The sequence below is a fragment of the Prenolepis imparis genome, unplaced genomic scaffold, assembly GCF_030444845.1.
Source record: "Prenolepis imparis isolate NDT839.2.m4 unplaced genomic scaffold, iyPreImpa1.0 SCAF_1, whole genome shotgun sequence".
NCBI classification, from domain to species: domain Eukaryota; kingdom Metazoa; phylum Arthropoda; class Insecta; order Hymenoptera; family Formicidae; genus Prenolepis; species Prenolepis imparis.
The window spans coordinates 17242557-17258835 of record NW_028141159.1 but is presented as its reverse complement, the minus strand read 5'-3'; the positions used below and the strand labels follow the sequence as shown (position 1 = coordinate 17258835).

Sequence of the window (16279 nt, the reverse complement as noted above, 5' to 3'; positions counted from 1 at the left end):
TATCGCGATCTCGGTAAATTGGCGAATCGCTTCGATGTCATATCATTTCATCGCGCCATTTTCCCACCAAGACGCAGCGAAAGTGTTTAGGTAAGATTTTTCATAATAAGCTGCAACGATTATATTTTTTTCGAATGATTCATTACTTTGTCTAATTATATAGGCATATAAATATAAATATATAAATGGAGATTATACATATATATATATATATAATAATCTTTATATTTATATATTTATATGTCTATATAATTAGACAAAGTAATGAATTATTCGAAAAAATTAAATTTATATATATATATATATATATATATATATATAATCTGTAACTATACATATACATGATATGGTATCGTAACCATGATTATATTTAAAAAATCCGCGTGAAAATTTATCGTGCACTACGCCCTCTCCTAACATCGTGGTTTGTGGACGAAGCAGGTCGGGTCTCGCTTCGATACTTCGATACTTCGAGAATCGCAAGCATCACTTCTCGATGGACTTCATATCGTAGTCAGTCACGGAACGTGTCGGGGCGGATCGTAACGAATGTCTGTATATTTTCCGCGATCGTTGTTATTTAAAAGTGAATCTCGCGCGCGAGAATTATCGGGAGTGTTTTATAAAGCGTTTGTTATATGAATATTACGTGCGACCGCTATTACTCGCCAGTACGGTATCGCGATCTCGGTAAATCGATGAATATTCGATGTCGCGTATCATCTCGTCGCGCCATTTTCCCGCCAAGACGCAACGAAAGTGCTTGGATTATTATTAGGTAAGGCTTTTCATAATAAGCGGCAACGATTATATTCTTTCAAATGATTCATTACTTTGTCTAATTATCGCGATCGATTCGCTCCAAGTATTGACTCCCTAATATCCAAGAATTGCAATATCGAATTTTCTATAGAATTTTCCAACGGTGATATCTATATTTCAAAATGATCGTCTTCAATTCGTCCCGTACTTTTCTCCGATTGTTACTGTTTGAAAGAGAATCTCCGCGCGCGAAACATAATTGCGAATGTTTTTTTTCAAGTGTCGTGTGCAATCGTTGTTATATCATTGATATTGTGATTTCAGCATCTGGATCTGTTTCCTGTGTTCCGTTCTTCGTGGAGTTCGTCAAGATTCGTCGAAATCTCTCGTCTTCGAATCACTTTCTGCCGAAGTACGTAGTGAAAGCGCAATGACTGCACCATGTATCATCAGTCATCACGGTCATCACCAAGTAAGTCGCATAATTACGTAGCTTTCATATCGGCGATTTGAAGCTGTGAATTGTGATTGAGGTATTAAATTTATACCTTGCGTGGCCAAACTTGCACCAATACCCATTATTAATTCCCGATAATCGGTGATATATCAAGACTTTCCTCTGTAAGGGAGAGGAAAAAAGATATTTGAGTTGGAATTTTTGATAATTTTTTACTTTTAATGTCTAATAAACACAAATCAAGGTCTAAGCTCTTATAATCTTCGTAAATTATAATAATGAAAGGAAAAAATGACAATTTTTTACAATGAGTTTTTAAGATATTTTCTTCAGATCATAATATTAAATTTTTTTTTATAAAATAATGATAGTAAAGATAAATTAATATTTCTAAAATAAATTTTTTTAACGATATTTAACATTGAATATTTTTTTGTGAATTTTTTAAATGTAATATTAGACTTTTTGTATTATAAAATAATGCGTTTTTATTAAAATAATGATTTTCGAATAATCTCTAATTCTGCTTCAAACAAGATTTAAATAAAAATAGCATATTTATAAGAATTATATTTTCCTAAGAGTCATATTTCAAAATTTGATAAATAAAAGAGCAATGTAATTGTAATTTTGAAAGGGAAAAATAATTCGGCACATTTGTGCGGCTGTTTGAGCACATCCAGATTTTATTTGACCATGTGCAACAATTTCTGATAGGCATATTGATTCGCAGCTATATCAAAAGACTAGAAACCAGTCTCACTCTCGTTTTGCTTAACTCTCAGACTCACATCCAAAAACGCAATGCGCTTGAGAAATTCTGTTAGGAAGTAACACCGATTTTGTGCGCGCAAATTTTCCATTCGAGATATCTGACGTTTAATCGATGCGATAATTAAATAAAAAAAAAAAGAAAAAATTTACCGCGCATTGAAGTTGTCTTATACATACGTAATGACCGAATAAACGGAAATGCTAATGAATGAGCGAACGTAATATTCGCGTTTGTCGCGATCTCTCGAAGGATCAATGTACAAAACTCGAACTGGAAATAATCGCGGTGGACTCGCGTTCATGCTTGCGTCACGGATCACGTACATGCGTGCATGCGTGTACGATTTAATCATATCATTGCCTCCGTTTACGAGCGCTGATTAACCGCGATACCAAAGTGCCACCGCTATGTACCCATATATGATTCGTTATGTACATATATATATGTGTGTGTGTGTGACGAGATTTGATGATGAATATTTATGCGATCGTGTTCGCAACTATATTCAAGCTAGCTACAAGTTCCATAAAAGAAGAATTCTTTCTCGTAAGATAGAACTTTTTATTTTCTCACATACGAAATTGAAAATGTTACGCGTGTGTGCTTTACTCTTTTTTTTAAAATATATTCTTTATATTCTTACAAAATTTAAAATCGTTGAAATTTTTGCGCTTAGAGTTAAAATTCTTTATCTACACGATTTTTAAACACTTTAATTCTCTATACTTACTTCAGATTTTGTGTTTACAAAATTGTAAACGCGAAACTTTACTACTTACAGAATTAAAAATATTTTAACGCATTTAGTTAAGATTTTTTATTTATAGAATTTAAAATATTTTAAATTTATTTACTCGAAATACTGCTAAAAAATTTAAGAACACCGAATTTGATTCAAATTAAGAAATCATTGCAATATTTTTAAATTTAACCATATCAATTTAATTCTCATCTTCATTATCGCGGAGATTGCTTTGCGAGGAGAGATCCGAAATAACAAAAGCAATTAAAAATTGCACTCGTTTCTAATTTGAATTGCATATCGTGGAGCAGCGTGTCCGCGAGTCCGACTTTGCACGTCCTCGATCTGCAAAGCATCACGTCATCGATCCCTTCGCCCGCCGAATAATACATATAGCCTAGAATATCATCGAGATGTGATACAAAAAGATTGTCAAAATTGAATTCTTCGTCATGTTATCATTATCATTATTCGACGACGCTTAACGTTTTCACATGCACACACATAGCACACTCCCTCGCGCTCTACGGGATTGCGATTATGAGCAATGTCGTTGTGAGGTGCAACGACCGACCGTCAAGTTCTCTAACTATCTAGCCATCGACTAAATGTACATATTTACGTAATACCGTGTCTATGTATTGTATCGCCTTAAAATCTACGGACAACAGTCTTCTCTTAAGATCCGGTTTTTTTTTTCGTCAGACATCACTTCGGATATTCTTCTCTTCTCTCTTCTGTTTTCTTTTTTTTTTTTCCTTAGGTTCGGTTTGTACCGCGAAAAAGTTCGTCATTAACGTTATTACTGCGGATTTTGATTCGTCGTCTGACAATGACATAGCGAAGAATACGTCAAAGACATTTTTTCGAGTTTATGTGTTTCCTTCCTCAGATAGTTATGTTAATTTGCATTTGTCCCGTCTGTTATATAATCTTGTCCCTTTTTCGTTCTATAAATTTCGTGTTAATATAATGTCGAGCTTTTCTTCGAATATTTGAATTTGTGTCAGATTCGATCAAATAACATCAAGATGTTTAATTAGTTTTTATTTTTGTAAATATGAACCAAGCGATTGTGAAACAATCGATCTTTAAAAAATTATACTTTTTTCTGATAAGAAATTTAAATTTTCTTATTTACTTTTTGGTTTTTACTATTCTTTTGAGATGTTCTTTGACTCGATGTAGCTTGTTTTTATCAATTTTTTTTCAAATTTAATTAAAGCCTTTGTCCTCGTGTCTTTAATTTTTACAAATTGCAACATTTATATCATTATATTTTTAATTACTTGTTTTCTTTCTTTTTTTCTCTTTAAAAAATTTTTTTTATTTTGATCAATTTTAAATTTTATGAAAGGATCATTTTGAATTGCAAATATTATAGACGTGGTATGACAACTTTTGCAAATATCGATATTCTCTTATATTCATATTCTTTTCTCTTTTGCGAGTTTTTAAAAAGGATTCATTTCCCATAAATATCTTGCTGCTACAAAAGTAGCTTAAACATTTTTTTAAACAATCTTTTCGACATTATTCACTCATCGAGAGTAGTTCGATTGTGTTATTAGAGCAGATAATCTTATCCTCTTAAGAGCGATTTCTAAGAAGTTCATTCTAAACCTTTTTATCCATAGATTATCTGTCAAACTTTAGCTTCCAAACAATCGCATCGGCAGATTTCATTTTCCACGATCTGGAAGCTGCGATGTGTATCGAAATATTTCTTTTGAAATACATATCATCGCCCGTTAACACGGCATCATTCGGGAATACTCTCGAGCGTCGTTGAAGTTAGCCGTCAAATGAGCAGGCACAGTTTGTTTCGATTCTTTCTTTCCGGGAGCAACGCTTTCGATTTACCGGCGTCCTCCGAACTACTTCTAGCGTAGAGAGACCTGCTGATACGATGTCGGACTCCTTTGCTCAAAGTACGTCCGCTCTTCCTCAACGAGGCGAATCTACCAAGCGTCGATTTCTCCGGCACTTGTTCCCTTTTGTCGGGGTGAGCGCAGTTCAGCGTCGTAACCGTGAATTCGATATCCCTAGGTTCGTAAGAGATGAATTCTTCCACCGGTTCCTCGATTGTGTCGCGATCGATCCACGTCAGTCCCATCTCGACCTTTTCCGCCAAGTCCTGCCAGTGTTTCCGGTTCTCCAAAGTACCCTCGTAGAGTGGTAATATCCATGGGAACGTCTCCGACATGACCTTGTAGAGCGGCAGGCAAATGACGTCGATGAAACCGACCTGCATCTGCGGTAGTTCGTCCCGTCTCTCGCGGTCCATCATCGCTACCGGTTGTTGGTTGAGCTGTAAACGCTCTAGATCGCCTTGGTCGAAAAACTCGTCAGCTACCAGCTTCGCGACGCGATGCTGCACCTCCCAGGGCTTTGCTATCGCGCTCACGTCGCACGCTGTCATCATCATACCACACAGTACTGCGAAAGAACAGTCAAGATTAATTAGTCGTATTTGAGATAAAGAAAAAAAATTAACCAATAAATAAAATATAAAATAAAACGTCAAGGAATCTTACGCTCTTTCTTCTCTTCGCTCTGCCAATCGAATTCACCCTCGTCGATTACTTCCATGAAACGATTCCTCTTCTTGAAGTACATCGCCAGATCGGTTGATAGGATAGCGCTTTCCACGACCTTCATCACGCGTCTGTAGTCTTCCATGGACAAACTCTGAAAGATATTGTTGCTGTCGGAATTTAGAATCATGACGCACTGATCGAAGTGATGGTGTTCCATCGTGCTGGTCGAGTACAGGATCGCCAGCGGCGATTCCGTTTTCGTTTGGAATGCGTTGTTGGTACCGCGATGGTCCAGATCGTGACAGAGACAGGCGACCAGAAGGCCGAGTATTTCCAGATCGGTCATGAATTGCTCCATCTTGCCTGTCTTCAGCATCGCGAACATCGTCTGCGCGACGTTTAGCGCGTGCCGCCAATTGTGATACTTTACTGGCCTGTCGAAAATAATTTCTACTTTCATCTAATTCCATTTAAAATCGTGCATTTAATATCTTTAAAAACATTGTTTTGAACGATAAAACTAAACTTAGCATGACGAATGTAATCGAAAGACAAGGAAAAATCTACGAGATGAAGAAACGAGATTGAAATACATATATTTTCACCTATAATTTTTTTTCACACTGAGACTCCATCTGCATAGGACATCGTACGGTATGTGAAACTTCTGTATGAGATCGCACTGTTTGAACATTCTAATGGTGGCGCGACACGTGTCGTCGTCGGTGAGATCAAAGTCGATGAACGTAAAACTGTAGAGATTATATATTTCTGCGGACGGTATAGTATCGGAGACGAGTCGCAGGGCGTCTTCGTTGTTGGCGGTCGCGTGATAACTCAGACACTCGAGAGCCACTTTTTGCTTCGCCATCAGCTTACACGCGGACTCGTACATTTGTGTATTGTGAATGCCGAGACCGCAGAAGATGGCAAATGCCTCGAATATCGACACGTCCGAGTCGGTGAAAGACATGCCGTTATCCTGCAAGAAATTTTTTACACTGTTAATAATTAGTCGCGACAATTTTTTCACCATTTTATCTCTTCTTATACATATATGATATTATATATTTATAATATTTTTGAAATATAAGATGTATGTTTCTTTATAAATCTATTCGGCAATAATAATATTAACAGCATGAATAATTGTATTAAAAAAATCGTATTTAAAAAAATTTTTTTGTAATTTTAATTGCACGCGCACGCGAAAATATGGAAATATATACATGCATGCAATAAATTGGCGTTTAATATTCAGTGATTTATACACTCAAGCCACATATTATTTTAAAAAATGAGCAACATAATAATCGCGTATATACTATATATATGATACAACGTGCAGATTATATTAACGGATTATTAAAGATTAAAATATCTATAATGCATGCAAATTATCAACAACAGATTATAATAGATTATTCAAGATTATTGCGGAGTATTATTTAGAAATTGAGAAGTAGATTATCAATTCAGACCTTGTTGATCAATTGAGCAACTCCAATGACGATTCTCTGTCCGTTAACAATCGGCATGCACAGGATACTCCTAATGGGTTTCCTTCCACTCTCCGTTACGTCTTTCTTCAACCACGTGGCGACGTCACCAATGTTGAGAATCTGCCCCGTCGCGGCGACGTATCTCGCGATCCGTCCCAAGGGACTCGATAGGTCGTTGTTATTTGGTCGATAGATTCGGGCCTCTTGCGTTTCGTTCTCCATCTCGAAGACCATAGTAAATTTGGTGCCTTCGGTCGATGTCTGAGAAAAATAGAAATAATGTAATCGCATCTAATGCAGAAAAAATTATCTAACAATATTTTTTTACTGCTAATTTTATTTTTATATTTCTTTAACGTTATTTTCAAGTTACTTGATGCGAATATGTTCTAAAGCTTATATAACAAATCATATTTAGCGAGATAAAATTAAAAGCTCGAAGATCTTCTCTAGAAAAAAAATGTATAGATTTTTCTGCTATTGAAAAGATTCCATTCTCAAATGAATTTAGTTAACGTCACCCAAGTAGAGGTAAAATACGACTATTTCATCGAGATTGCTGGAAAATAACTGCACATTTTGATTTTTATTCACGTATATCTCGGTTTGTAAATTCAATCAAATCACTCACGTGTTGTTGAAAAATGTCCTCCATGTCGATGTTGTTGCTCTGAGCCGCCAGGAAAGAGAAAAAGATCATCAGACTTACGAATTCGAGTAACACGTGACGGTGCCACTCACCTCTCTTCTCGACAACGGCTTTCTGCTCTCTTGCACCGATTTCCCGGGCCGCTCGACGATTTTCTCGAGATGCCCCTAGAACGCGAGACTTAGCATCTCTTATTGTCCTCTTAATAGCCGTGCGAGACGTTTAGTTAATCGAATATTATGTCCAACTAATTGAATGCGCGTCTATCTGTTTTCGATATAGGTATGTAGTTAATTTCGAGAATCATCCCCTAGATTTTCCGTGACACTATCACGGTTCAACGACGCCATATATTCCATATGGAATATCGCGCAAGGATTTAAAATCTCTTTCGCAAACAGAAAGCACACTTACTGCTTCGCCGCAATCCAAGTCGAGCAAATAAACGGTGCATCTCTCACACTTGAGGAGCTCCTTCGCCTCGGTCATGATCTTCGTGACAAGACACTCGAGATTGTTTTGCTCCTCGAATATGTTCCTCGCCAGATTGAGAAGTATCTGATTGCGCCGGTATTCCTGTACGGACAGCTCGAACAATTGCGCGTTCTGTATGCCGATACCGCAGAACGTGAGGTATCTACGACAATCGATACGTTAGATAAAATTAGATTCGCGATTGTATTAATAAACACATCGATCGCGCACGTCGCCCATTATAATTGCGTACCCGACAATTACAACATAGTCTTGTCAACTGGCCTTGCATCATTATGCAATCAGTTAATGCTTTCGCTCTGAACGAGAGCGTCTTATACTTAATTATTACAAGCGCGATTATATATTTTCTACTGTTTCTCGCCTCTGTCGCTTACCTTTGAAACACCTCGACGTCTCTGTCAGTGAATTCGTTGCTGTCGTTTGTCTTGTTGATGATTTGAGCGACTCCGATGACGTCGCCCTCGTAATTACAGATCGGCATCGATAGGATCAACGTCGTTTTATATCCGGTTCGCATGTCGATGGTGCTGTTGAATCTCGGATCCTGATAAATGTGAACAGAAATATTCATTTTAATCTCAACATCAAAGGCGTAGGACTCATTATCGATTAATCGGCCATTAGATGGAATTATTCAGAGAGTTAATTGCAATTCTTTTTTATCGCTTGTGATAATTGTAAAGAATTAGTGAATCGGTGAGTCGATTAAATTCGAAGAACACGTAAGATGAGAAACCTTATAAGCATCCTTGATGTTGATAATCTCCTTGGTCTGCGCTACGTAACCGGCGATACCGACTCCGAACGGTATTTTGATCTCCTCGTTATTCGCCCGTTGAATGGCTTCCTCCAGCTCTGTGTCTTGTCTGACGTCAAACAATTTTGCCACGAGGTACCGATCGTCCAGGGGTCCCTTAGCCAGAAATAAACTGCCGCGATCGGCATGAGTGAGTAGGCCGACATTCACCAAAATCTTATGGCAGAGAATGTTTATGTCCAGCTCGTTCGCTACGTCCCTTATTAGCTCCATGAACAGATCGCTCTCGTCCAGCTTGCCGAGCTCCTCGCGACGACCCTTCAGCGACGCGTGAGTCCTAAAAGAGTAGTACGTGATTCATATAATTGCAAAGCGAGTCTCGCATTAGGGAAAATCCTAAAAAAATTTTTTATAATATTAAATGTCTATTATTTCATTAAAAAATATATGTGAAAAAAATATAGAGTACATTGCATTATGTAATAATTTATTTTAATACACGTATCGATTTAATTGTGTAACGTGAAGATGTGAGACAATATTGTGATATATTATTTTATTATTATTACACGGATTACCTGTTGGGACTCCTGCTGCGCTTCGCAGGTGAGCTCGAGGCTAACCATGTTTGAAAGAGATCGGACGTAACGCTGTTGCGTTTGCCCCGATTGAGAAGACTCTCCTCTTGCTGCACACGCGGTGCTATCGTTCTTGGTGTTATCGTTTGCAGCATATACGTGTTTTGTAATCTTTGCCGAAGTTGGAGGCTCGCTTTCTCCCGTATCCACGATTCGATTAGATCGGGATTCGCCTCCAGGTATCTTTGTCAATCAAAAATTTGATTTCATAATGTGTGTGAAATATTGAGCCTTTGTAGACGAATTTGCATACATAAGATCTGAAAGTACTCAAGTTTGACAAATCTTTATTATTGTTTTTTTCTATAATATATTATTATATATCAATGAGGTAATATATTATGAATATTTGAAAAAATAATAAAGATTTGTCAAACTAGAATACTTTCAGTAAAATTTTATATATGCAAATTCACTCACACAAGAGTTAAATGTTAAATATTTCTACAATATTTCTAAATAATAAAACATAAAAGTTACATATTTCATAAATGATTTAAAAGAATAAAATTATTAAACATAAAAACTAAATATTTCTACACAAATAATTTAAAAGAATAAAATCATTAAAAATAATTCATGAGAAATCTAATATGTGTTGATAACACTTACGTTAATATGTTGATAACATTTATTTTTCACGTTAAAATTTTTTTAGAAATAATTAATTTAATAATATTGTCACTCTCTTGGGGGGGAAAACAAACTAAGTTAATATAAGTTGATTACCTTCCAACTCTATCCATAGTGAGGTTGTCGTCCTCATCGTACTCGTGTATGGTGTCCTGACAGCTGACCTTCTTGCTCCTGCATAGCTTGGCAATTTCAACCTCCTTTACGTCAGTCTTTGTGCTTGTACTTAGAGATACTTTTGATTTTAGTCGCGCGGACGTTTTTAACTTTCCGGGACTATCGTCGACGGAATCGATGTTTTCCGATTGTTCGGGATTGGACGAGCGCACTAAAGAACAGTCGTTTTTCTCCGGCGTCCTCTCGGACACCGGTTTCGTAGAGATCTTCATCGTCTCGAAATTCTCGAGATTGTTGTTGTGATTCGCCTACAAAAAGTATTATAACGAAATTATCTGTTCCTATACGCGATATAAAATTTATTTTTAACCTCTGACATATATCAAGTTGTTTTGCGATATGAAATTAAAAATATATAAAAAATTGCATTTCAATGTTGACTTATGTTGTTATGTAGAATCTGTAATTTTATAATATATTTTTCGAAGAAACAATTTCAAAACTATTCTAAGTTAATTCTCTTTAATTATTTTCTTTTTTAATTATTTGGATATTATTATCTTAACATACATAATTTAAAAATTTTTTTTTACATATTAGAGAGCTTGTTGTACATAAGATTTACATAATTCTTAAAAAGAAATAAATAGTAATATTTATTTACATTTTTGGGCTAATTTTGTACAAAATATTTAAAGCGATATTTAAGCATTTTTATTCTTTTGTACATTTTCTTTTGATAACTTTAAGCATTCGTTAAAATATTCAGGCTCTGATCACAAAATATTCTCGATTTGCTCAAGTATTATCAAAACGCAATTGTAGTGTGGTTATGACGACAAAAGCATTAATGCAATTTGTTTAATTACTTCCGTGTCGGCAGCCTCTGACAACTCGTCATCCACTTCGTCTTCCGCTTCCATATCACCTTGAGCTTAATGTAACGTGCATCGAGCGCAATAGGAACGTTCAGTTATGTCTGCCGCGAGAGCCGTGCAAATGAAAAGGCTTCACATCTCATCGTTTTCCGACGTTATCTTTGCGAGTCCCAAAAATTCGAATCTGAAAAAAAAAATTCGCGGTTTCTTCGTGACGCGAAATATCTTCCTTTGATTATTTTATCTATAGTATAGTCTACTTTATGATATCGTAATGACATTGTTCTTTGTTTCTTTGTGATTTATCAGCAGACAGAAATATATCGAATAACGCGAATTAAATTAACTTTAATAAATAATTCGCTACATTACACGCGATTACCAACCACATGATTGTTATTGTTATGTAGCGCAAAGCCGCTACTTTATTTATAGACGAATGCTCTTCAACAATTCGTATCGATTTTTAATATATGAATATGTATAATACGCAGTGATAATATGTAGAGAATTCAATTTTCCATATTATCGCTTTGCGTTTGATCAACATAATTTAACGCTATCGTATAATTCGCGATTTCTCACTCGCGTCGCCTCGAATAATCTAAGGTAACAAAATTTTATACCACTGTTCTAAAAAACGCTTTAGAAAACTTTCTGATACGCGAATGTGCGGAACATTGTCTACAATTTGGAGGATCGAGGGCGAATTTCTTGTACGATTTTCATTTTTCATCGGTCTTTCATGACTTGTGCAATTCGCATATGACCGAACTCTTCTTTCCTCCCTGGTTAATTTTTCCCCTCGCGCATTTCTCTTTCACCTTTCCCTCTCTCGCGGGGGGATCGAAGGCAACGACCCACTGGGGAAATCCACGTCTAATCACTGAATTATGAAATTATGCGATTCAATATTCATGAAGAAGCCGCCCAGCCGCCGCCGCCGCCGCTGCCGTCGTCGTCTGCAATTCTCAACGAGAATAACCGCTTCGCATTAAGTCCCTTGTTAATACGTTTCCTGTCGATGATTATCCTTCCCGCGCGCATCTCTCGCTCTCGTAACTCCGACATTTTATCCGCTAAATTGGAACCGAGACTGCGGATAATTGGAATGCCATAGCGACATGCGTATATACATATGAACTCAATATACCTATATACGTATATGCAAATTTGTTATATTCAAGCACCTCGAGTAGTCGATCGTATATAATTATTTTTCTTATGAAATGCGTCGCATGAAATCGTGTTACACTTTGATATATAAGTAAGCCATTTCGATAAATAAGCCATTATTATATTTAAAACGCGTACTATATTTGAACCTGCTTTGAATTTATATATTACTATTTAACTCAATTTTTTGAAAAACAAAAATACATATTTTTGTATACAATATATGTATATATATATATATATATATATATTTCTCTTAAAATTATATTAAAATGACAAATAGCGCACGTTTCGTGGCTTATTTGCGTCATACAGTTTATCTAATAAAAGCCCTTTATAACTTATAACTCTCGAAAGCTATTAGTGGATTACATGTTATAATATACTTTATAATGTTTATTCTGATATAGTACATTTTTTTTACATATTCGATATCATTATATTTGAAAGGGCTATCAAGTTAATTTTCTCAAATTAATTTTGCAAGAAATATAATATGTAATAATTTTTAGATATCTAACATATATTTTTTATACATTTAATACATTTAAGAATTAGCGAGAAGAATCAATTCTCTATGAGACGCGAATTTGATTGCTTACTTACATAATACAAAGAGTAAATACGCCAACTCGACCACAGAACGCAAACACAGTCACCTGCATTGCTCACCTGCGGTAAACCGTTCGTGAAGATCGTCTTATAAATACAGTACACCCGCGTGTCTGGCCCGAAATAGCCATCACTCCTGCAAAATGTCACCCGTGGTTTTCCGCTGCACGTGAAAGCTCGTCCCTCTTCACATACAATCGCGAGTCCTTCGTCGACAATTCCGTCGAAGGGACATTATTTCAGCAGACCGTGACATTTTCCAGAGAAAAATTCGTCACTATGTTTTTTTTTTAATAATAAGCGTCATCGAACGTACATCGAATGTACACAGAAGTCGCGCACTTTTGTCATTTTTATTTTAAATTTCTTCTTGGCGAGCATATTCCTGTCGCTGCGTCGATATCCTTCTTTTGGCAAGCGTGTCGAAAGATTCGATCGACTATTGTTTTTGTTACGTCTTCTTCTCGTTTGCGTCTCGAGCAACGCAACGTGCTTTCGAAGGCGTTCAATCGCGATCGACCGAATGAAAGCGCGACCGTCTCGCCTTTTAGCGAAATTCGGAGACGCGAAACGTCGTCGTGCGATCACGCAGACGCATACTCGTGACTCGCGTATTTTTTTTCACGTTCAAGTTCGTCGTCGTTCGATATATCTGTTACGGCGTGTTCTCCATCTCCATCTGATGTCGTCCGCAAAATCGCGCCGCGAGTCTTTTGACGATCGACGATCGAAATCGCTTCCCCTAAGCTGTCTACTTTATTGCATTATCTTTCGAAATTAATTTAATTTTAATCTTTACTTCTTTGCTTTTATCAATTTATTTCTTTAAGCGTATTACGTTACGTGCGAAACTAATCAGCTGATTTTAAAACCCCCTTTTATCTTCCGTCAAAGTAGTAGATGGGATCGTCGCGATCACGCGTGATCGCTGTGATGCCACTCTAAATGAGAGGATCTCCGACCACTTCCGGGAGCGAGATCATCGCCTCCTCCGCACGCGGCTTCGATCGTCCCCACGTCGTCGGCCTCACAAATAGAAAAGCCCTTTCCTCGCCCCTTCTCTCCACGAGTTATTTATCATAGAATCGCTCCGATCTCTCGCACGGGACAGGATCAACGCGCAATCCGATGACGCGCGATCATCAGTTCGAAACCGCATCGACCGACACATCTTCCTCGCGAACTGGTCTTCCTCGTTCTCATCCTTCGCCTATCGTCGATAGAATCGCTCGCGTAAGAGAAAGAGAGATGAAGCTCTTGGATCTCTACACAGGTCAGCTGGCAACCGACGTCTCTAGCGATAAAATCGATCTCGAAGAGATCTTCGATTCGTTCGCCGGACCGAACGACTCATAATATCATCCCCTCGCAGAGTCACCCCGTCTTGTTAATGTCACGTTTCAAGATCACCAGCTCACCCTCCGCAACTTCTATCCTTACGAGACCTCGCTCGATCTTCATTCTAATTTCAGAAGAAGTCTCGCGTCGCGAAAGACTCCGGAAAAGGATAATTTCGCAGAATCACCGGGAATCTGGGAAGATCTCCCAGTCCCAGAGAGGATCACGCAGGTGTACTAATCGCGTGACGGCTGCGTTTCGCGCCGGGACGCGACGCGAGGCGACTGTCGGCGACGACGATGTGCGGACCGATCGAAAGCTCCGAGCTTACTGAAGTCTCCCTCTCGGGTCAGGCGGACGCGGGTATATTCGAGGAGGAGAGCGGCGCGGCGCGGAGCTCGGCTGGCTGGCTGGCTGGCTACGCGTCCGAGCCTCCCACGGTTTCTCCGCGCTCCGCGCGCGTCGTCCGTCGACCGTCTTGGGGTGCATTATCACGTCGCATCGAACCCGCGTTCCCGAGAGCGTTATCGCGCGAATATATACAAACAGCGCGCATATATCTTTCTCTCTCTCTCTTTCTCTTTATTGGGACACGTGACGTTTATCGTCGTGCGCGAGTACTGCTCGCGAATAAGTCTCCTCTCCTCGTGCGGTTCACTCTCCGCGAGGCGCACCAATGCTTCATGGTGCCTTCGCGTCTTCGTGGTAAGGTAGCACCACGCTCGATGTGCGCGTGTGCGCGATGCTCACGGACGCTTATCTTCCCTACAGCTGGTGTGGGTGAAGCTGTGCGCGCGCGTATATGTACATCTCCGATATGCTGTATGTGTGCGCGCACGTGCGGCAGGGATACCGAGGAGACGTCTTCTCTCTCTCGTGCGCGTTCTCAACCCTCCGGGAAAGATCGATAGCGGCCGGCGGAGAGAGAGTATCCCGGACAGGCAGGCAGGCAGGCAGGCAGGCAGGCAAGCAGGCAGGCTAGAGAGGCAGCATCCCCTGCCGCCCGTATATACGCGAGAGATTTTCGGCTTCGGAATTTCGCGAGCGCCGGCCGGCGCGGCGATATGCCGATGATGCCGCGCTCGATCGATCGACCTGCTTCCTTTCTCGCTTAGCCGCGCGCGCTTTTGCGGAAGCTAACGAGCGCGGAAAACCCGCCCCTCCTCCCCGATAATATCGAACACCTGTGTCTAATGCGTGTTTCGAGAAATTTCAACAAATATATATGAACATTATTAATGTACGCGCACGGGTACGATTTGGATTTTCAACCCTTGAGCGCGTTGGCGCGCGATAGGAGCAACCACTTGAACGATATTTTTGTAGAATTGCAGTTGCTGCAGTTACTGCGCGATATCATCAAGTATTGATATTGAAGTATCAAAATTAATGAGATACTCCCTCACACACGTGTATGCCCTTTGATATGGGATATATAATATCGGATATAATAATTGAGTACAGATCCCCTGTAATAGTCTCTTAAACGTTAATTCTTCGTTCACCAATATACATATTTCGAGGGATAATTTCTAGGCTCCGACTCTTGATCGCGCTTACGATGGATATATTGATGGGAATTTTTTTTAATATCGTAAAGAATTGAAAATATATATAGCGAAAGAAAAATAAATTTATGTATAATTTCTATTTCTCTTGTTCATATATTATCAATTTCTTTTCGATATTAGAAAGAAATTCCAAAAATCTACTCTAATAGATACGATCTGCATTAAAAGTAAATCTCGCAAATTACGAACTTTCAATTAGTTTCGGTATTGTCGGAATAAGCAGCATCGGTATGTTCTTTGTACTTATATCGGCTAACGTATTGTGTCTCTCCTCGTCGCTCTTGGTATCTTTATAATCATCCGGTATTACATTTAAACCCTTATCAATGCTAATTGACAATCGTTTTATGCTTCATTATGCAACATACGTATATATATAACGTATTCCACTACACGAAAGTAAAATCGGATTACATCAATGTTTCATATAAGGTGTGGTATTTTTCTCTGCAGATTCTTCAAATTGCAATTGCTACTTTTATCTTTCTTTGAATTGCAAAAAAAAAATTGAAACTATCACCAGACATCAACATTATAATTTTTGATATCGGACATTTTGATAAAGAAATTTCAAATCGATTTTTCATCGAAGTAGGATCTAGATGCTCTGTGAGATGCTAAAATATTAAAATTT

The 16279-nt window shown here is 38.2% G+C and overlaps 2 protein-coding genes across 5 annotated transcripts in view; one reads left to right on the top strand and one right to left on the bottom strand.

Annotated features, from left to right (window-relative positions):
- The first annotated feature begins 345 nt into the window (after window positions 1–345).
- LOC145933735 (uncharacterized) overlaps window positions 346–16279 on the top strand; it is a 31455-nt gene continuing 15521 nt past the window's right edge. The window contains exons 1-2 of the mRNA XM_083033724.1: window positions 346–778; window positions 1087–1234. Of these exons, the coding sequence (XP_082889850.1) occupies window positions 639–778; window positions 1087–1234 (288 nt within the window). The 5' untranslated portion in view covers window positions 346–638. The remainder of the gene's footprint in view (window positions 779–1086; window positions 1235–16279) is intronic.
- Pde6 (phosphodiesterase 6) lies at window positions 3477–14753 on the bottom strand. 4 transcript variants are annotated; one of them, XM_083033614.1, is made up of 13 exons: window positions 12731–14753; window positions 10940–11132; window positions 10050–10378; window positions 9261–9503; window positions 8662–9019; window positions 8300–8469; window positions 7842–8064; window positions 7521–7594; window positions 7410–7458; window positions 6758–7039; window positions 5882–6258; window positions 5274–5710; window positions 3477–5175 (listed from the first exon to the last, which is right to left on the bottom strand). In XM_083033614.1, exons 2-13 carry the CDS (start codon window positions 10991–10993, stop codon window positions 4538–4540), a joined length of 3234 nt encoding a protein of 1077 aa, XP_082889740.1. In that variant the 5' UTR covers window positions 10994–11132; window positions 12731–14753; the 3' UTR covers window positions 3477–4537. The 4 variants fall into 4 exon arrangements, with proteins under 4 accessions (XP_082889740.1, XP_082889749.1, XP_082889757.1 ...); XM_083033623.1 differs by having other exon boundaries at window positions 12784–14753; XM_083033631.1 differs by having other exon boundaries at window positions 7410–7448; window positions 7520–7594; window positions 12797–14753.